Source organism: Hypoxylon trugodes (assembly GCF_022578975.1).
Source record: "Hypoxylon trugodes strain CBS 135444 unplaced genomic scaffold F4822scaffold_6, whole genome shotgun sequence".
Classification (NCBI taxonomy): domain Eukaryota; kingdom Fungi; phylum Ascomycota; class Sordariomycetes; order Xylariales; family Hypoxylaceae; genus Hypoxylon; species Hypoxylon trugodes.
In genome coordinates, this window is record NW_026250021.1 from 93,990 (window position 1) to 112,244 (window position 18,255).

Here is an 18,255-nt window from a genome sequence, read left to right on the forward strand (position 1 = left end):
TCCCCGCATTATCGTGACATGCATTAGCCGTCGTAACAGTAACAGTAACAGTAGGGCAGGGTGACCAAGGATTGCCTCTCATGCTTCGTAGCACATACAATGTATATCACCTTGGCGAAGGGCACAGACTGACGTTTCTTTGCTGCAGTATTAATTAACAATCCCAACCTCCCGGCCGAATCTAGAAGTATTTGAGTGGCATCATATCTCTTCCCGCGTCATGCGTGCGTTGCGTTGCTCCTCAAATACCTCGACCCTGACCTACCCATCGAAGCTTACCTACTTACCTAGGTCCAGCTAGCCCCTGACCTTTGCCCATCGGACGAATTTGATGTGAAAACTCAACACGTAGCAGATAGAATGGTCCGCCCTCGCCAACCCGCGGCCAGGGGCCACGAGGAGGAACATGAACAACTTGCGCAAAGGGAAGCACCAGAATTCGAATATGTGTATTGGACCAAGGAACCGCATTTACGGAAGCTATATGCTTGGGCATGCGTTTTGATGATAGCCTCGGCGACAACTGGTTATGATGGGTAAGGGGTTCGTTCAGATGTTTAGTGTGTCGCTGGCTAACAATTAGGTACACGCAGAATGTTAGTCAACACTTCTCAACAGATCGACCGTTGGAAGCAATATTTCCCTAAGACGCAAGCCGGTCCCGACAACCCTCAAGATGTGGCCGACAGTTGGCTGGGACTGCTCGTGAATATGTTTAACATCGGGAGTATCATAAGTTTCTTCCTTACGTAGGCTTTACCCATTACTTCCGACACGAGTATTCAAGGGTCACTGACTGTAATGTTTAGACCATATGTTGCGGATAACTGGGGCCGGAAGACATCCATAGCTATCGGATGTGTCTTCATGATAATAGGGGGCTGTATATCAGCCTTCTGTAATGGATACGAAAGTATGTGGACCTGTAAAAGCCATGTTCATCCAAACTCCGTTAACCCATAATCCAGTGTTCGTTGCCGGTCGCTTGATTCTCGGCTTCGGCAACAGCTTGTCGCAGATGGCTTCTCCTCTTTTACTAACGGAAATCTGCCATCCCCAACATCGTGGACCCGTTACCGCTGTTTACAACTGTCTATGGAATCTGGGGGCTTTGCTTGTCGCATGGGTTGGCTGGGGTACCGCGCAGATCCTGAATGACTGGAGCTGGAGGTCAATCACCTTAATCCAAATCTTGCCCTCTCTCATACAGATCACCTTCATCTACTGGATCCCCGAATCCCCGCGATACCTCATAGCGAAAGACCGACACGACGAAGCGCTTGACATACTAGCCAAGTACCACGCTGGTGGAGACAAGAACGACGTACTCGTCCAATTCGAATTCCGCGAAATCAAAGAAACGATGCGAATGGAGAAGCAAGTGTCTCGCGCTGCTGGTTATCTCGACTTTCTGCGTACCAAGGGTAACTTGTGGCGATTAGCAATTCTCGTTTCCTTAGGTGTCATCTCTCAATACAGTGGCAACGCACTGTTTTCCAATTATATGGATACTGTCTATGAAGGAGCTGGAATTAAGGTCCAAGATCAAAAGCTGGCCGTGAGTATTCGACACAATTTTTGGAGATGTCAATGAGCTTGTACTAACTCATTCTTCTAGTTGAGCGGTGGAAAAACAATTCTAGATCTCATCGTAACAATCCTTGCTGCTTTGAACGTCGATAGGTTCGGTCGGCGACCACTCTTCCTAATATCCACGTCGGGGATGGTGGTCTCGTTCGTAAGTTGGACGATCTGCGGCGCCATATACGAAAATTCGGACACGACCAACGCCGCTTCGGGTTACGCGCAACTGGTGTTCATCTGGTTATTCGGCATATTCTATGACATCGGCTTCTCGGGTCTACTAATAGCTTATGCGCTGGAAGTACTACCTTTCAAGCTAAGAGCTAAGGGTATGATGATCATGAACATCACCGTGCAGGCCATCCTCGCTCTCAGCAACCAAACCAACAGAATTGCTTGGAATAGGATGCCAAAACACTGGAACTTTATGCTTTTCTACACCGTAAGTTCAGCCTTCTCATACTCGAGTTGCCCTTTATCTACATACGCTGAGTCGTTCGCTGACATTGATTTGTTTCCCCCGCAGCTTTGGGACTTTTGTGAGCTAGCATTCGTCTACTTCTTCTATGTCGAGACAAAGGGACCAACGCTCGAGGAGATAGCATGGATTTTTGATGGGGCAGACGCAGTCGCCAACATTGATATCCGACAGGTGGAGAAGGAGATGCACGAAATGGAACGGGATCATAGCATTGACTCGAGGGCTATGTCGTCAAGAGGAAAGGGTGCCGTTTAATAATACTCCTCTTCGTAGATTGGTCGGGAAGGTCGGTTAACAATGAATAATGAGTTGATGAATCTGGCGCCGTGGCTCTTCTCGGAAAATGTAGGTACTGTTTGGTCTATTATCATTAGGTCAGGCGTAAGGAATACCAAACAAAACGGAAAAGGACTCAAGGTATATCGGCATAGGCGTTCGTTATATGACGTGCAACTGAAATTGATAGCACTCGGTTGGCCACAGGGTAGGTAACTATTATTAGTTAATAATTAGATTAGTCACATAGTATGTAGAGAAGAGTTATCAAGAGTAGTCATACATCTGACTCCTATCCGTACACGTCCAAATTCCAATTGTCGCGTCAACCCATGAAATAACGCTCGCTAGTCCGTAAAATGCTACACTTGCAAGCCTTGTAATGTCTTTAAACACATAAATAAATCCATACCATTAAGTTATCGCTTCATGTCTTGAATGATCTTGGACGCGCCAGCGAAATTAAGCTCCTCCATCGTTTCCTGCCATACCCTCTCTTTCATCCTTTGACCTTCCTTTGTGTAGAATAGTGTCGGGTATCTGTCTTCTAATCAGCTTTAAGCCTTAAAATTGACACTAGGGATTGTACTTACGGTTGTATAGACCAATCACTAACATAACTGCCGTGACTCTCGGCACCCTTAGCAACGAGAGCGTCGACTACAGCGCTAGTACCAGCCTTCACCGTCCTCCCGTTAATATTTATAAAGAACCAAAAGATGACATCTCCTAAAGAGGTCTGCTTCTTGCTGCCGCCAAATGAGGTGTCTCTACATAAGCCTGGGTTGCACACATTGACAACCACATCGTCGGCGTTAACTTGCTCTGCGAGTCGGGAAAAGAACATCATTTGTAGGAGCTTACTCCTCGAATACACTTTCATGGGTGCAAACCCCTCAATCTCGTCAAGCTGAGGTAAAACAGGGCCTCCTGTTTTGAATGGTGGCGCCCAGTAAAACGTATCCGAAGCAACAACAGAGAGGCGCGGCGGTTGTGCGCCCGGCGACGATGACTTCTTGGATTTAAGAATCGGTAATAATAGGACAGTTAACAAAGCTGTGGATAGGTAATTGACCTGGCCGGTTTGCTCGTGTTGTGTGGCTTTGATAAGTGTAAACTCGATGCTAATTAGGCCAGCATTCAAGAGCACGATATCGATCCGCGGAAGCGTCTCACATCGCCGCGCAAACGCAGTTACGGAGTCATAGGAAACCATATCGACGATCCATACCCAAATCTTTGAACCTGGGAACTCGTCCCGTAACTTAGCCGCTGCTGCATCGCCTCGGGCCTGTGATCGTACACCCACGATGAGGTGTGTAAGACCAAGCTGAAGTAGCTGGCGTGCAGTTTCGTATCCAAGGCCGGAGTTGGCGCCAGTAACGATAGCTGTCTGTCCTTTCAGGGTAGTCGCTCGGGGTATCGGTTTTGGGTACATAAGCCATTGACGGTAGAGGAAGCCCACAAAGTGGCTTTCGAATGCGGCCCTACTTTCGAGATATTGAGACATGGCTACCTAGGAAAGTTATGTCACACAGATAGCCTGCATACGAAATACAGTTATAAAGACACGGATTGGCTTGGATGAGGTATTCCATTCTGCCACTCTAAGTAGGCACATATATAGCCCATCACTCCCTTACGTACCCAGCTACGTTCGGGACTATGCTAGTTCCCGCCACCGGATGAATCGTCCCATAGCTAGAAACATTGACAAATCAACCTGGGAACGGACTGTCGTGACTCTGCATGACGTACTCGAGCGGGCAGGTCGGTATGTTTAAAAGCCGTCATAATGAATCTTGTATCATTGATTCCTATTCAGGATTTATTACTCACACGAAGTACACTCTATTGTAATGCCTCGGGGATCCGGGAAGAAACAAATGCGAAGACAACAGGCAGGTAGCCGAGCACCACGGCGACCTTGGTAATGAACAATGTGGGATCACAGGATTACTAACTATCTGTATTCCTAATCCTCCCCTCTTGAACATGTTGGCGCGGAGTTTTTAAGACATTAAATACCGAGCATGGCGCGTTCTGGAAAGCAAAGAGGCCGATTAGTAAGGGTCATACACGAACAATCAATCCCAGTTTCTAAACGATTTCGGGACCGAGCTCTCCTTATCATGTACATGTATTATGTAAAATAATTTTCCTGCATACCTGGCTGTGGTACGTATTCCGATTGCTTTTTGTTGATGCAGCTTTCCGACTCTGGCTTAAAATTGCACATTCATCAACAAATCGGGTTTACGACTCTTTATATTATTATATACACGCCCCAGCGCCCTGGCGCCTAGGACAAACGGGCCCGCACCGCTGCCGCCAAAGCTTTCGGTAAAGGGGGAGGTGCAGCACCAGTCAACTCGTCAATGTTCTGATCCGGATCTCCCTTTTGCATCGCGCGCTTATACCCGTCCCTTTCGGCGACCCGTTTGAGATATGCGAGGATGTTAGGATAACCACCGATATCATACTTTAGGAAGCAGCGCATTGTTGTGAGGCAGCATACGTTCATAATATCCGCCACAGTGAATTGGTCACCAGCGAACCAGGGTACCTCGGATAAGCGCCGATCCACGAACTCGAGGATTTGCTTTTGCCTGCCCTCATAGCGCTTCACTATTTCATCATCTTCGCCCAGTCCCGATCGGGACAGTGACAGATTGAGCAACAATGCAGGTTGTAAAGTCCCATTTGCGAAGTCTTTCTTCAGTGTTAGTGTAACGACGCCTCTTTCAAGGGTATGAAGTCTGCTCACGAAACCAATATAGATACTCTGCATAACCCTTCTGTCCTGGAGCGATTGTGAGCCTTCCATTCCCATATGTCTGCGAGATGTATTCGACACAAGCGCCCGACTCGGCGATTTTAACCTCCCCGTCTTCAATAACAGGGGCCGACCCCAACGGATGCAGCGCCTTGTATTCTGGCGGCGCCATTATAGGCGATCGGTCGTATTTCTTGAATTCATATTCGATACCAAGTTCTTCGCATAACCATACAACTCTGTCTGATTGCGAGACACCTAGGTGATGAACTGTAAGGGTCATCCTGAAGCTGGAAGAGGGACTGTGGTTGTCTTAGTAATCGCAATGGATAGTTATGTAGGTAAGTCAAATGATTAACATGTATGATTCTATGTGACGTTGATGCGAGGTTATATACGCCGATCAACCATAGATGATGATACTATAATTTCTTTCTAGGCATAAATGTTCCCACATATCAATGCGATATCACAGGTCGTCCAGGTTAATAGTTGGAGCGGCGGAGGGTCCATGACGGATGATCCGTCGAATGAGGTCCGCAAAACCGCATTCAATCTCCGCAACTCCGCAAACGCCGTGTCGGATACCTCTAAATCTAATTTGGAAAGAGTTAACATGTTAATATTGTTAGGTTAGAATTAAGGTATACCATGGGCTTGTGTTATTCGTCGGTTGTCAGGTTGTGTTAACATATAGAGGTTAAGATTCCGGGCCTGTCAATTGAAGTAGCCACTCACAGTAATCTCATGACCTTAGTATACATCAATAATTTCCTGTTGACAACTCAGTAAATTCCAATTATGTCGCCTTGGATTGAAACCCGATTGTTTGAAGCGTGCACTCCGGTTTAAGTTGAAATAGGGGCTAACGCCAAATAGGGGTCGACTCACAATACTATCTAATACTGTTACAGTTTGCTTACATTGGTTCGGATAGGCGTATTAGTGTGTAGAATGACGGTAATTATGGTGAGCCGCGCTAGGACACTTCAATTTGACATATATACCCGAGTAATTAGAGGGGACCAAACGCAGTCGTTTTACAAACGACGACGAAAATCCCCCGCGTTCTGCGGAAAGAAATCTATGAATATCTACTAACTTTTGAAACGATTTAATTATTTTATTTATCTCTCACAATTATAATAATCGTTTGAACATTCTCCGTTCTCCACTTCATCCCGGTTCCGCCCGGCTGCATGCCCAGCAGCCCAAACAACACCAAGCTCACGATCCAGACTCTATCCCACTTAAAACATAAGAAAACATATCTAAGCCCCATCAGTTGCAATAAATCAACCTTGAATACAGCTATTAATGCTTTTGCTCGCGAGGCTCTGCCAGGCCCTGCCTTGTTTTACTCCCCCGTCGCACTTCTCGGCGGTTGGCAACACGTGGCTGTGCGTTTTATTCGATGCATTGGAGATCGAAAGGTCCGCTGAGATTGGTCGCACCGCATGGTGGACGAGGCCTCGCGTTCATCCCTCATAGGCGCCAAGGCCAATATGCTCTCTCCCCAAAATACCACATCACCCCCGCCGGGTCTTGTGAGTCAAAGAAAAATGAAAAAATAGATCGATCGACTCCGATCTTTCGTCACTTTGCCGAAAACCCCCTACAGACCCCTACTTTAATTATTGCCTCACTTAACCCTTTTCAATCCGCTACCGTCCCGGGCCTCATTCAGCTTGGTAGCTATCAACAATACCTGAGTGATGCCCGGGATAACGGTAGCATCAGTGACGGCGGCGTCGGTTCGCAGGAGCTCGCGTGAGCCTCGCGACATTACGGCATCCCCGACACCTCAGCGGTTAGCAGGCTCCATATTATGGCTACCTCCGAAGAATGAGATACGGGGTAATTGTGACCCGGACCTCGAGGCGGGAATGTGTGATCACCCCGTAGTGATACTATCACCATGGGTCGATGATGGAAAAGTTGTCTACCTTATGGTACGTCTTCCGTGAAACTCACAAGGCTGGAGCGTTATTTTATGAGAGCAAATTATTCTAATTGAGATACTATAGATGACATCATTCGGAGGAAGAGATCTCGGAGTTCGCTTCAGTGACAATTCGGCCCGGAGGCTCGAGTATCTCCCAATCGCACCGGCCGCCGCGCACCCGGACAACGGAATGCTCCTAAGCCTCGAGGACTCATCAACCGAGCTATCGAAGAAATCTTACGTCAGAACGAAGACGCAGCACCGAATTGCGCGCAAATCTCTTCGAGCTTACAATCGCTATGGGCTTGAGTACATTCTATCGGGGAAATCTTACCAAGATCTGATAGAATACGCAAAATTCACTCCGCCGACTTCGCATCCAGGCTCGCACGCCGTGTCACCCCCAGCATGCATATGGCGACATGACACCGTCATACCTGTTACTCGAGAGCGTCGTGATAGTTACAGTGAATACTTGTCCGTGCAAAGGGGTCTCGAGAGCGGCTCACGGAGTTCCACTCGTGTTCATCACAGCCACCACCATACGCCGCTTCCGAGCATGGCTTCAGTTACACCTCGCGTCTCCACTATAACATGGGATAGCTCTACTATAAGCGAGCGGGATCCTCTCCTTACTTCCTCTTACGGATATTCTCGGCACACACAACCTAGTATCTACTCCCACAATTACTCGAGCAACCGTCCGACGTATTCCTACAGAGCTTCGGTCCAGACCGACTACCGAGGCCCGGAACCTCTGGAGGCGTACAATAGGTCTATGTTCTGGACTAGACTTAAGAGACTCATTTGGTTCATCTTGGCTATTGTGGCGGCGTATGCTGCATATAGAGGGGTGTACTGGTTGGTTGGAATTGCGCAAGAGACTGGCTCTGCGATTAAGCAGGGAGTTCAAAGCATTGGTGATAAGATTGGAGGATTTTGGTCGAAATTGGTTGATAGAGTCAGGCCATAGGGCTGGGATTGTTGGAAGCTCTCCCCTTGTGATGCTTCCCGGTTAGGGAGCGTAGGGGTTTGCTTACCTGTAATCTCATGATTGTATGAATTGGTATGGATTGGACAATGGGTAACGGGGGAAAGGCTACTGGGTATTACGGAAACTGTACGATTGATGGACACATGCATCAGCGAGCATATGGAGGATATTAGCAATTGATTGAAAAAGTAGAATTATGCTACTTCAAGAAGATAAATTTGGCTATTGAGACCTTGCAGGACTTTCCACCTTAGGAGCTGAGCATTCGTTGAGGTATTGGTACGGGGATCTAGTCTCGTTGCAAGTCGGTGAGAGCGTTACGGTAGAAATATGCCTCACGGTCCTAGTTGATGTTTAGCAGCCAGCTTTCGCACGGGTGTTGTGATAGAGGTAAGATCAAGAGAATACATACGCGCCACCGCAATTCCAGCTTTGGTTGACACTCAACTTCCATTCGTTCCAGAGGAAATTCGCGTTCGTAGTGAGGGGGTACGAAGTCCCATCCACCTCGAGACTTAGATCTTGACAGTCACTCCAATATTTGCTGTCGTCGGGGTATTTCCCATCGTGCATAACATTAATCCGCGAGCACCCTACTGTGACACCGTTGGCGTTATTCACTACCTCGAAGGCAATTGTGGTCGAATTGAGCATCGGGTCAATGGGGTCGCGTCCTTCAACTTTTATATACTGTGTGTTTGAGATTGTGAACGTTGATGGCTTGGATATTTCGGCGCAAGACTCTTGTGCCGATCTCTTATTGATATCGTGTACCTCTGGTCCATGATTTGCCCCGGCTATCGTCAGTAGGGGCAGTATAAAGAAGCATTCGCGAGGGAAGATCATCTTGAGTTGTGATTCTGAATTATTTTAATCTAGAAATCGTAGCCTTTACTTGGGCGAGTGCTCAATAGAAAAGGAACCTTTAAAATTTTTACCACTTAATTCCATTACCTTGGCCCTGGGTATTAATATCATCTTCCGATTAGCTATACCTTTTCCGTCCTTCCCGTTCTGTTACCGACTTTCTGGAGCCAGAATCACCGTTATCTTATAGCGGAGTTCGGATATCCTAGTCGACGTGGCATTTTTATCGACTTTATCCATGACGGTCGTACCCGTTGGCGGTAGAATATATGCAGAATGCCGTGAGATCTACCTAGGCATGGTTGAGGGCTGCTCATTTTACCACTTTTCATTGGTCGATCTACTCATGCTGCTTCCTAATGGGGAGAAATATTAGACGCGCGTACTGCATTTGCATCGCAACGCCTGTTGGTGTGGTGATAGATAAGGCCACAAGCACGCACGCACCGCTTGCAAATCTCCTCTGGTGTCTTAGATTCGGCTTCCAGCATCTACATGGCTTCTTCGGACTTATTGCCGAGGTTCCTCATACTCGATTGGTATTTTTATGCTGTCTACCTACCTAAACTAGGTACCTAGAAGTAACGTTTAATTCATTACAAACATCTACATCCCTCGGTTCATGGCGGTTGCAGATTTGTACATTTAGACAACAATATTCTCGAAAACCCAATCATAAAGCGCGACACCATTTGGGGAGGTGAATGACAATCTAGCGTTTCGCCTTCGATCCCATATTCGCCGCCTCGCAAGCTCGAGTGAACTCAGTCAACAGTGACTAGATCACACATTATTAGTCTCCAGCTTATAGGACGGATAGCCGCTTAGGAGCAATATCAACTTACCTTGAAGTCGTGTTCTGCTAAGGACCCAAAAATGCTTAGATTTTGGAGTTTGAGCTGAAGGACTCTGGGGCTCCTGATTCCAAAAGCAACACGGGCTAAGAATCTCGGGTCATCTCGTACAGTGCAAAGGGCAAGGATCTGCTTAATACCGGCAATATCAACAGGCGGAGTGAGCTTGGGCTCCATTATAACTCGTTTTCCCGTTAGACAATGAGTACAGTGGCCGCATGCGGTCTTTCCGTCCGGCAATCCCATACCAAAGTGTTGGGCTAAAGCTAAAGCGAAACAGGTATCACCGGTAACCAGGTCTACTACTTGCTGTGTGCGTCGCATAGCGTCTTCCTCGCGAGCCTCCATATCAACGTAGAGCTTATCCGTCACAGCTTCGATTTCTTCCGGGGTGCTAGGAAGCTTGCCGAGAATCTTGTATCGGTTCTCGACACCGCTGGCCTTAAGCATGATAATACCTCGGTCGTTGAGTTCATTGAGCTTCCTGATTATGTCTACACGAAGAAGCCCGGCTAATTCGGCGGCGGTATTTACGTCGATGTTATACAACTTTACGGCCTTGATCGCATGGTTTCGGATGGCTTTGCCTTCTTGCGATGAGTCAACCGAGCTATAATATTCACGTCTTGCTTCAAACTGATATGAAGTGTACTCTGGTGTGATGGCTCTGATCAGGCCAAACCGCAATTCCAGTGTCGCTAGCAAGATGCTAAGGGGGCTCGCTCGAATATCGTACTCCCGGCCGAGAGCTGTCTGGTTAAGCTTGACGACCCTACCTTCCGGCGCCGAAACGGCTTTCCGATGGAATAGGTCGCCTAGTAGTCGGCGTAGTGATTGTCGTGAAGGTAGGTCACCTCGAGCGAAGTTCTCCCTAAGGTAGAAATCCTCCGGGCAAATATAGAACATACAGTGACTGGGTTCCCCGTCTCTTCCAGCACGTCCGACTTGTTGAGAATATTCCTCTATTGTGCCGGAAAGATCGAAGTGTAGGACGTTGCGTATGTCAGGTTTATCAATTCCCATCCCAAAGGCAATTGTAGCCACCACAATTCGGACCTTACCAGCCATGAAGTCATCCTGGATACGAGTCTTCACTTCCGTCTTTAGACCTGCATGGAATGCAACAGCATCAAAGCCTTCCCCTCCCAGGTCGGCGGCGAGCATTTCGGCTTGTTTATGAAGAGTTACGTAGACAAGACTAGGTCCGGGGTGTTCTCGTAAGAATTCGAACATCCTCGGGTACTTATCTTGCTTCGTCTTAACTGATTCGGCTAATAGTTGCAGGTTGGGCCTGTAAGGAGAAGTACGAAATACATTGGTCTTCTTGATATTGAAGGCAGCTGCGATATCGTCGGCGACACGAGGCGTAGCTGTAGCTGTGAGACAGACAACATTTCGAGCTTGGATCTCATCGACAAAGCGGGCTACTTTGAGGTAATCAGGTCGAAAAGAATGGCCCCATTCTGAGATACAGTGGGCTTCGTCAACGGCCACTAGTCGGGCGCCTCCCGGGACGTGTTTCATGCTTTCGACAAAGCCCTCGTTGTTGAGCCTCTCGGGCGCACAGTAAAGCAATCTCAACTGCCCCTCTCTTATACCGGAGCTGATCTGTTGAATTTGCTCCCATGTCTTGGTCGAATCAAGACAGGCGGCGGCAACACCTTTACGTAGTAAGGTGTCCACTTGGTCTTTCATAAGCGCGATAAGGGGAGAGACGACGATAGTTATACCCGGCTTGGCTTGAGCTGTATCATCGTTTAGAGCATCCAATTTCTCGAATGCGACGGCGGGGATCTTGGTAAAAAAGTAAATCGTTAGCAATTTATATTTATACTTATATGGGCACTTTAAGTAGGTATCTTTGAGAAGAAGTGAGACTCAACTTGGTAACATAGGGATTTACCAGCTCCAGTGGGAAAGACAACAAGAGCATTCTCTCCTCGCAAGGTCGTCTTGATGGCGGCGAATTGTTCATGACGGAAACCGTCATATCCGAAGCTCTCCTTCAGGATATCCTGAGAAAATTTGCCTAGGAGTTCATCATTCTTCTTGTTGTCTTGCTCTACATCTTCGACTTTAGATCGTTTACTGATCTTCGTGTTGCGACTCTGCTTTTGTGAGTCGTCGGCAGAGCCCGAACGCGAACGCTTCGCGCCGAGCTTCAGTGTGTCCGCACTGACATCACCTAATAAATCGTCTCCGGAATCGTATTCAGACATGATTTCTTTAATTAATTGATGGTTAGTACCGCAAGATCTATACGCTAAAGATTAGGTAGGTATGTTTTAGGAATAGGGGATACCTTATTATGTCGAATCGGAGCAATGGTGTTTTCCTTTTTGGTCGTTGTTTGGGTGTTATGTAGATCTTTGGGGGACAAGACAGGGGAAAGAGACAGAAATGACAGAAAAATAAAACATTTACAAACAAGTTGCCCATGAGACCATGGTCCATGCTTTAGATGTGCCTAACCGATAAATTTCAAAAGCAAAACAAAACTAAAGAGTTTGATTGTGGCTTGGAACCTCTTAGAAATTGGAAATCCTGTTCGGACTTACGTGAAATAATGCATATACTCCAGCATGTAGGTATATGTATGATAAGGTTGCTGGAGATACATGGATGTATGTAGGTATCACCCTTGTCCCTGCCTACATCGATACATAGAGGTAGGTGTATCCCATAATTATGAGGAATAAGCTACTACATATGTACCTAGGCAGTTCTTTGAATACAATGTATGCATTCAACACTTCGATTCACGTATCAACGAAGAAATAAAAAAAATATTAATGGCACTTAAAGAAACTTTTCATTTCGTAAAGATGTACTGCACGCCTGCTTACTCCTACAAAGATGACCATTACGCCCTAGAATATGCTTGCTTCTTTCTCGAGTAGATGAACGCCACAATGCCCGGTGATGCCGTCATGCCCTCAACGCCTCCTTTGGCCTTGGTCAATGCTCAATCATGTAATTGCCCTCCGAACTCGCGTACTAATGCATTAATAAAATTGCACAGCTGTCCGGAGAAAATATGCTGCTGCTGCTGCTGTTGTTCTGTGTATACTCCTTCACCCCACCCTCCGTACACAGCCCTTAATTATCAACAGCCCCTATGAATATATATACCATTGATCATACGAAGGGGAAGGAAATAATAGATATATGCTTTACTATAGAAATTCTCTTAGCAAGTAGCTAAATGTCGCGACTTTTGTCTCTTTTTCTCGTTACTCCTCCACGTCGATGTCGTGGTTTTCGATATGAAGGATGTTAGACGAAAAACATCCTCATCGATAAGTAAGGGACCTCGTAATTCGTCGGCAAAACCATGTGGGCGGATGTAAAGGATCCACTACGGTCTATATAATATAGTTGCGTGCGAAACTAGGAGGTTTTATGGTTGTGAGGCCTAACCAATCTAATCCCTTGTCGCACTTAGACATCTTCGTCCATAATTCTCTGGACCTCAGTAGGGTTGAGAAGGATGCGTTTACCGAGCTCCTCAGACGACTTGCCCTCACGGACTGCGCCGAAATCAAGGATCTGTAATTGAATTAGTAACTAGTCCATCGAAGAGTTCTGCAATAACCTCAAAGATATAACTTACCTCGATATAAGTTAGATTGTCCCGCTGGACAGCCGCCACACATCGGCGTTCATCAAACCTGACCTGCCAGACCCCACTAAGGTCCGTAAGAAGGTCTTGAATGCACTCGCCTGTGCGGATATCCCACATCTTAAGAGTCCGGTCGCTACCACTAATAACTTTGCGCCCATCATGCTGGAAGCAAGTAATCGCGCCGGTATGAGCAGACAGGGTAGATTGGCACCGGCCACTCTCAGGGTCCCAGATACGGAGCGTGCTATCCGCCGCTGCTGAAACAAGACGCTCGTCACGAAGGTCGAGCAAACCAACGAGTAGCGTGTGCCCTTCCAGAGTATGTATGCAGGATCCAGTTGCCAGATCCCATATCTTGACGGAACTGTCCATGCTACCTGATATGCATCTATTTCGAGTAACGTCAAGCACGACACTGTACACCTTCTGGGAATGACCCTGCAAGACATGTACAGTCTCCCCTGTACTGATTCGCCACACACGAACTGTGTTATCGTAACTTCCGCTGACAAGTGTATCAGCATGGGCAGCGATAGCACGGACTGAATGGTTATGTCCTTGGAGAGTGCGGATAAAGTAAGGACAATCGGAATCTTGAGCCGGCGGTCCTGTCTGTATATATCTCCTAGATCCGGATTCGGGAAGACGCCAAACTCGCAATTGACTATCGCGAGATCCAGTGATAATAAGAGGCTTCGGTGGCATCATAACAGACTGTCCATTCTCCACCTTGCCAGTGTCTGTCGGCATCAAGATTTGTAGACATCGCACAGTACTAGTATGGCCATAAAAGACCTGGGTGCAAAGTCCCTTCTCAATGTCCCATACGCGAACGGAGCGATCTGTCGAACCAGACACAAGAACGTTGCCTTCGTACTGCAGAGCCCAGACTCCACCCTCATGACCCTCCAAGTGGCGGCGGAGCTTGCCAGTATTAGTATCGTATACATGGATAAGCATATCGTCACTGCCAGTTATGATCTTGTCTTCGTCAAACTGCAGGCAGGTAATAACATGCCGAGGATGAGCTGCAAAAGCGACGTGGCTAGGCTTGACCTTCCCACTTGTCCAATTCTTGCGGATCATAAAGTGACGACGATAAAGCGATTTAAATAGGTGCAACCTTCTAAGGCTCGGAAGACCAATATGCGGATCGGGAACGGCCATGGCAGCGGCATTGGCGGCAGACAAAGGCCCCTCGGATTTGTGGACTCGTTCACCGGTGTATGTCTTCTCGTCCTTCGCCATCTCTTGTGCACTTGCCCTTCGTTTCGATCGCTCGGAACCAATGCCATTCAAGGCTCTCTTACGTTTTGAAGAACGTAACTTCTGAGGCGGATCCGGCTTTGAGGAACGAATCAACTCTGTCTCGGTCGATGTGAGTCGAGCTTGGGTGCTGAAATCGCGCTCGCAACCTTCGGGTCCAACCGGATCCTGCCAGCCCCAACCTTCTCTGATGGCTCTATCGAGCTCGCTAGGGGTTAGCGTAAAGCCATCCCGATCAAATAACTCCCTCCAGCCAGTTTCGTTACTGTCGATGATACCCCGCCAATACTTGGAAACTTGGGCAGCACGGCAGAGATCTCGATAATCTAGATAAGAAAGGATATGGAGAGTTAGCTCAAGAGGTAAGTCTTTCAAAATGTCGCACTTTAGGGCCGGGTTGACCACATCAGCAACGACATGGAGTGTCTTTCTGGAGCATCTTCGCAAGAATTGATACATCATGAACGATTTCATCTCGGCAGGCATCGAATCAAATGTTTCTAGCATCGAACGGGTATCCATTATCGTCGGCTGGGAAGATTGGGAAGCATCCTCGAAACGTTTGACGAGCATCGACGAAGGTTCCGTGGCAGAAGTCGGGCCGGACTCGTAGTCCATCGAATTCTGGCTATCCTCGGGGAAAATAAGAGACACCTCTTCATCCACAGTGTTGTCGCCCTCATCTTGATCAAGTTCGTGAATTCTGGAAGCCTGGAGTGTTGGTGATAGACGTGGGCTGGGTAGGCTTGCATCTTGAGCGGCGAGAGTGTTAATCGGCCGCGGGTGATGCAAGGCACGAATGGATTGTTGAAGGGATTCATCGGCATCCGCGTCGGCAAACGGTTCCGCATCGGCATCCGCGTCAGTAATGGGGGGAGTAGCCACATTGCTGCCAAAGACGGTGTGCGAATCACTACCGGAAGGACTCGAAATGTCGAAGAAAGATTGTTCTTGTGTGGTGTTGTTCGACTCGGGGGTCTCAAACGAGTCGAGATGCGAGCTGCGTAGTTTAAGGGGTCGATGAGTGTCGATAGGAGTTAACTCAGAAGTATCGGGAGTAACAGGAAAACCACCAGTAACCCTATTTGTATTATTCTTAATCGCATCCTTGCGTGGGCCGTGACTGAGGGCGCGGCGTAGTTTATCTGACACAGCATGGGGGAGGGTCGGGGTAAAAGATCGCGTCGGCTGCTTTTGCGAATTCTTCCTTATAGATCCGCTGACAACAGGCGAAGCTGCTCGAGAGCCCGACCTGTGAGACCTGCGCGATGAGAGCGGTAGGTAAGGCCTAGATTGCCGGCTAGTTTGTGAATGGGAGATATCTAATCCGGGTTCCGTTTTAATCTCTTGAAGAGAATCATCACTAGTAGATAATTGGGACTGTAATATGGACGACAGTGATTAGAAAGAATAGTAATGACTAGAAAAGGAAAAGGTGAACATACATCGTGATTGTCGATACCCTCATCAACAGGCCAGGACAAGCCACCAAATTGGGAGACATTGAAAGTAAATTTAGCCAACTCGGGAGGAGTAGGCTTCGAGGCTAGGGGGTATTCCTTGGAGTCGAGAGACGAAAGTGGTTTGGACTCTCGTACGAGAAGAGGCGGATAGGATCGTTTGGTCGTGGTTGTGGTTGTAACCGTCTTGGTCTCGATGCACTCCGCAACCCCGAATTTAATACGTGGATGCGGGGAGACAGAATCGCCATCGTCAAAGTTGACAGATACCGTAGTCTGACTAGACCGAGGTCGGCCGGAATCCATCCTATCGTCGGAGGATGGTACCGGTATCCTCATTATTACTCCTTTATCTGATTATAAAGCATGTATATCTGGGAACTAGTCGTGCTAGTATACAAGACGATACGCCACCTGTCTATATTATAATGCGAGGAAGTAAATATCGGGTCGTAAGGTGTTGTTGTATTGTATGATATCGACTCGACGGAAATCGGTGGCTTAAAGGTTTTGAGGTCGAAGCGAAAGTCGAAAGCGAGGACAACAAGAACGAGAGGGGGTAGTGGATGGATTTGTTTGATTGAACAAGCAAAGGGGGTAAGGAGGGAAGGGAGAAACAGAATGTAGATTGTAGAATGGGCGGCACTGCGACAACGAACAGGCGTGGCCGTGTGTGTTCTGTTCGGTTCCTTTCTGTTCTGATATTGTAGTAATCCCAGATATCACGATCAGAGTAGTAGTTGGAGAATGTGTCGAGTATTGTCGAATTTCATATCGTGGGTCTGGCCTCTCGGATACGCGTTGTGGACACCAAAGGGGGGTTTGATGTTGTTCGGTGTTTTTTGGTGGTTGATGGGAAAAAGGGTTTTTTGGGTTTGTAGGTTTGTAAGGCAAGGCAAGGTCAAGGTAAAAAATGATTTAACGGGCTGTAAGTTAATTGTTAGCCCTGGAGATTTCAAGGAGGGGAGAAGGCAACGGCATTGGGGCTAGGAAAGAATTGCAAGTGCCAACTATTAGCGGCGCTACCGCACGTTCCTAACAGTTTTTAGGTACATTAAGAGGTACCTTCATGTTAGTATTGTTTCTTAGCTCATAAAAAGTACATCCAGCCTCGCTGTAGCGCGCTATATGTGGCACGTACCGAGCATTGAAGGTAGTATCCACTATAAGCTGGGGGTCACAGTGTCCGCTTACTACTAGTCTGTTAGCAATCAAGAAAACAAGGGCGGCAACCGCGAAGGTGGCAATTATGTAAAACTTCGATAAGACCAATGTCATTATTTTTATCCTTATAAAAAAGAAATCTCATGCGAAAACTACATAGTTTCTTTCGCATCTTTGTATGTATCAGATACATGTAGATAGTAGTGGTAAAAATAAAAATGACGGTGCTTATCACCCCCAAAAAACACAAGTACAACCCCACAACCATTCACAAAGTACCACCTGGTTCTAGTTTCTGTTCCTGGGAAAGCATGGCCTACCAAAAGTTCAGATGATCCCTGGATTTCATTAAGATGTACCTATTTCTATGGTATGCAGTTGCCTAATGTTTGCTCCTTCGTCCAAGTATTAAGTTTAGAGTGGCTGATATCGTGATCATCACGCATGAGCATGAGCATAACACAGTATAGAGGGAAGGAGATACCTAGTGTCTCTTATTTCTTATTTCACTTTTCTTTTCCTTTTACTCCTTCTTTCCCTCTTCCCTCACCTCTTACATTACCTGACCACCTACATATATAATCATCCCATCATACCCCTAAACATCAACAAACATTCCTTATTCTCAGCCTACGTGCACCCTACTTACATGCCTCCTTAGTCGTAATTTGTCGACGAGAGATAGATATAAGTGGATATGATAGCTGTATATGTATGTCTGACAACTGTCTGGTGGCACCATTTACGGGCGCATACCAAAGCGAGAATCATCAAAGCCTTATTCTATCATTCATGCAGCCATAGTCGTCACTTATACGTATGTCAGTACATTCGAAAGAGGAGAGAATCCCAGCATCGCTTAGCCGCGTCAACAATATTATAATGTGATCTGATATCCCCATTTCTGCAAGTTGGAAGACGTGGGGTTAAGGGTTGGAAATCCATCTTTTGCAGATCTATATG

At 47.1% G+C, this 18,255-nt stretch overlaps 7 protein-coding genes across 7 annotated transcripts; 2 read left to right on the top strand and 5 right to left on the bottom strand.

Annotated features, from left to right (window-relative positions):
* Positions 1 to 360: 360 nt before the first annotated feature.
* Positions 361 to 2,744, top strand: F4822DRAFT_443944 (sugar transporter-like protein; the record flags this gene model as incomplete). Its single annotated transcript, XM_051463158.1, has 5 exons — positions 361 to 536; positions 594 to 749; positions 810 to 913; positions 969 to 1,558; positions 1,619 to 2,744. The coding sequence occupies 5 exons, from the start codon at positions 361 to 363 to the stop codon at positions 2,318 to 2,320; spliced, it is 1,728 nt and encodes a 575-aa protein (XP_051312899.1). The 3' UTR covers positions 2,321 to 2,744.
* Positions 2,560 to 4,452, bottom strand: F4822DRAFT_405526 (NAD(P)-binding protein). The gene has a single exon (XM_051458306.1). It carries the CDS (start codon positions 3,849 to 3,851, stop codon positions 2,931 to 2,933), a length of 921 nt encoding a protein of 306 aa, XP_051312900.1. The 5' UTR covers positions 3,852 to 4,452; the 3' UTR covers positions 2,560 to 2,930.
* Positions 4,317 to 6,036, bottom strand: F4822DRAFT_274856 (glutathione S-transferase). The gene is made up of 3 exons (XM_051454775.1): positions 5,856 to 6,036; positions 5,109 to 5,713; positions 4,317 to 5,053 (listed from the first exon to the last, which is right to left on the bottom strand). Exons 2-3 carry the CDS (start codon positions 5,398 to 5,400, stop codon positions 4,644 to 4,646), a joined length of 702 nt encoding a protein of 233 aa, XP_051312901.1. The 5' UTR covers positions 5,401 to 5,713; positions 5,856 to 6,036; the 3' UTR covers positions 4,317 to 4,643.
* Positions 6,037 to 6,696: 660 nt separating this feature from the next.
* F4822DRAFT_274636 (uncharacterized protein) lies at positions 6,697 to 8,244 on the top strand. Its single transcript, XM_051454773.1, has 2 exons — positions 6,697 to 7,069; positions 7,145 to 8,244. Exons 1-2 carry the CDS (start codon positions 6,833 to 6,835, stop codon positions 8,033 to 8,035), a joined length of 1,128 nt encoding a protein of 375 aa, XP_051312902.1. The 5' UTR covers positions 6,697 to 6,832; the 3' UTR covers positions 8,036 to 8,244.
* On the bottom strand, positions 8,190 to 9,177 carry F4822DRAFT_274653 (uncharacterized protein). The gene is made up of 2 exons (XM_051454774.1): positions 8,469 to 9,177; positions 8,190 to 8,399 (listed from the first exon to the last, which is right to left on the bottom strand). Exons 1-2 carry the CDS (start codon positions 8,900 to 8,902, stop codon positions 8,279 to 8,281), a joined length of 555 nt encoding a protein of 184 aa, XP_051312903.1. The 5' UTR covers positions 8,903 to 9,177; the 3' UTR covers positions 8,190 to 8,278.
* A 42-nt stretch (positions 9,178 to 9,219) lies between these two features.
* On the bottom strand, positions 9,220 to 12,324 carry F4822DRAFT_405549 (ATP-dependent DNA helicase). The gene is made up of 4 exons (XM_051458307.1): positions 12,080 to 12,324; positions 11,661 to 12,001; positions 9,769 to 11,571; positions 9,220 to 9,701 (listed from the first exon to the last, which is right to left on the bottom strand). Exons 2-4 carry the CDS (start codon positions 11,994 to 11,996, stop codon positions 9,636 to 9,638), a joined length of 2,205 nt encoding a protein of 734 aa, XP_051312904.1. The 5' UTR covers positions 11,997 to 12,001; positions 12,080 to 12,324; the 3' UTR covers positions 9,220 to 9,635.
* A 234-nt stretch (positions 12,325 to 12,558) lies between these two features.
* Positions 12,559 to 17,119, bottom strand: F4822DRAFT_405550 (WD40 repeat-like protein). Its single transcript, XM_051458308.1, has 3 exons — positions 16,114 to 17,119; positions 13,391 to 16,048; positions 12,559 to 13,326 (listed from the first exon to the last, which is right to left on the bottom strand). Exons 1-3 carry the CDS (start codon positions 16,465 to 16,467, stop codon positions 13,219 to 13,221), a joined length of 3,120 nt encoding a protein of 1,039 aa, XP_051312905.1. The 5' UTR covers positions 16,468 to 17,119; the 3' UTR covers positions 12,559 to 13,218.
* Positions 17,120 to 18,255: the final 1,136 nt, after the last annotated feature.

What these genes read in the sequence shown, in the direction of transcription:
- F4822DRAFT_405526 (XM_051458306.1), bottom strand. Translation starts at nt 3,851, where the DNA reads ATGTCTCAATATCTCGAAAGTAGGGCCGCATTCGAAAGCCACTTTGTG.
- F4822DRAFT_274856 (XM_051454775.1), bottom strand. Translation starts at nt 5,400, where the DNA reads ATGACCCTTACAGTTCATCACCTAGGTGTCTCGCAATCAGACAGAGTT. An exon ending in AGAGTATCTATATTGGTTTC is followed by an intron (nt 5,054 to 5,108) that starts GTGAGCAGACTT and finishes CACTGAAGAAAG; the next exon opens with ACTTCGCAAATGGGACTTTA.
- F4822DRAFT_274636 (XM_051454773.1), top strand. Translation starts at nt 6,833, where the DNA reads ATGCCCGGGATAACGGTAGCATCAGTGACGGCGGCGTCGGTTCGCAGG. An exon ending in GAAAAGTTGTCTACCTTATG is followed by an intron (nt 7,070 to 7,144) that starts GTACGTCTTCCG and finishes GAGATACTATAG; the next exon opens with ATGACATCATTCGGAGGAAG.
- F4822DRAFT_274653 (XM_051454774.1), bottom strand. Translation starts at nt 8,902, where the DNA reads ATGATCTTCCCTCGCGAATGCTTCTTTATACTGCCCCTACTGACGATA. An exon ending in AGCTGGAATTGCGGTGGCGC is followed by an intron (nt 8,400 to 8,468) that starts GTATGTATTCTC and finishes AACATCAACTAG; the next exon opens with GACCGTGAGGCATATTTCTA.
- F4822DRAFT_405549 (XM_051458307.1), bottom strand. Translation starts at nt 11,996, where the DNA reads ATGTCTGAATACGATTCCGGAGACGATTTATTAGGTGATGTCAGTGCG. An exon ending in GTAAATCCCTATGTTACCAA is followed by an intron (nt 11,572 to 11,660) that starts GTTGAGTCTCAC and finishes TTTTTTACCAAG; the next exon opens with ATCCCCGCCGTCGCATTCGA. An exon ending in TAGCAGAACACGACTTCAAG is followed by an intron (nt 9,702 to 9,768) that starts GTAAGTTGATAT and finishes TGTGTGATCTAG; the next exon opens with TCACTGTTGACTGAGTTCAC.
- F4822DRAFT_405550 (XM_051458308.1), bottom strand. Translation starts at nt 16,467, where the DNA reads ATGAGGATACCGGTACCATCCTCCGACGATAGGATGGATTCCGGCCGA. An exon ending in AGGGTATCGACAATCACGAT is followed by an intron (nt 16,049 to 16,113) that starts GTATGTTCACCT and finishes TCCATATTACAG; the next exon opens with TCCCAATTATCTACTAGTGA. An exon ending in ACAATCTAACTTATATCGAG is followed by an intron (nt 13,327 to 13,390) that starts GTAAGTTATATC and finishes ATTCAATTACAG; the next exon opens with ATCCTTGATTTCGGCGCAGT.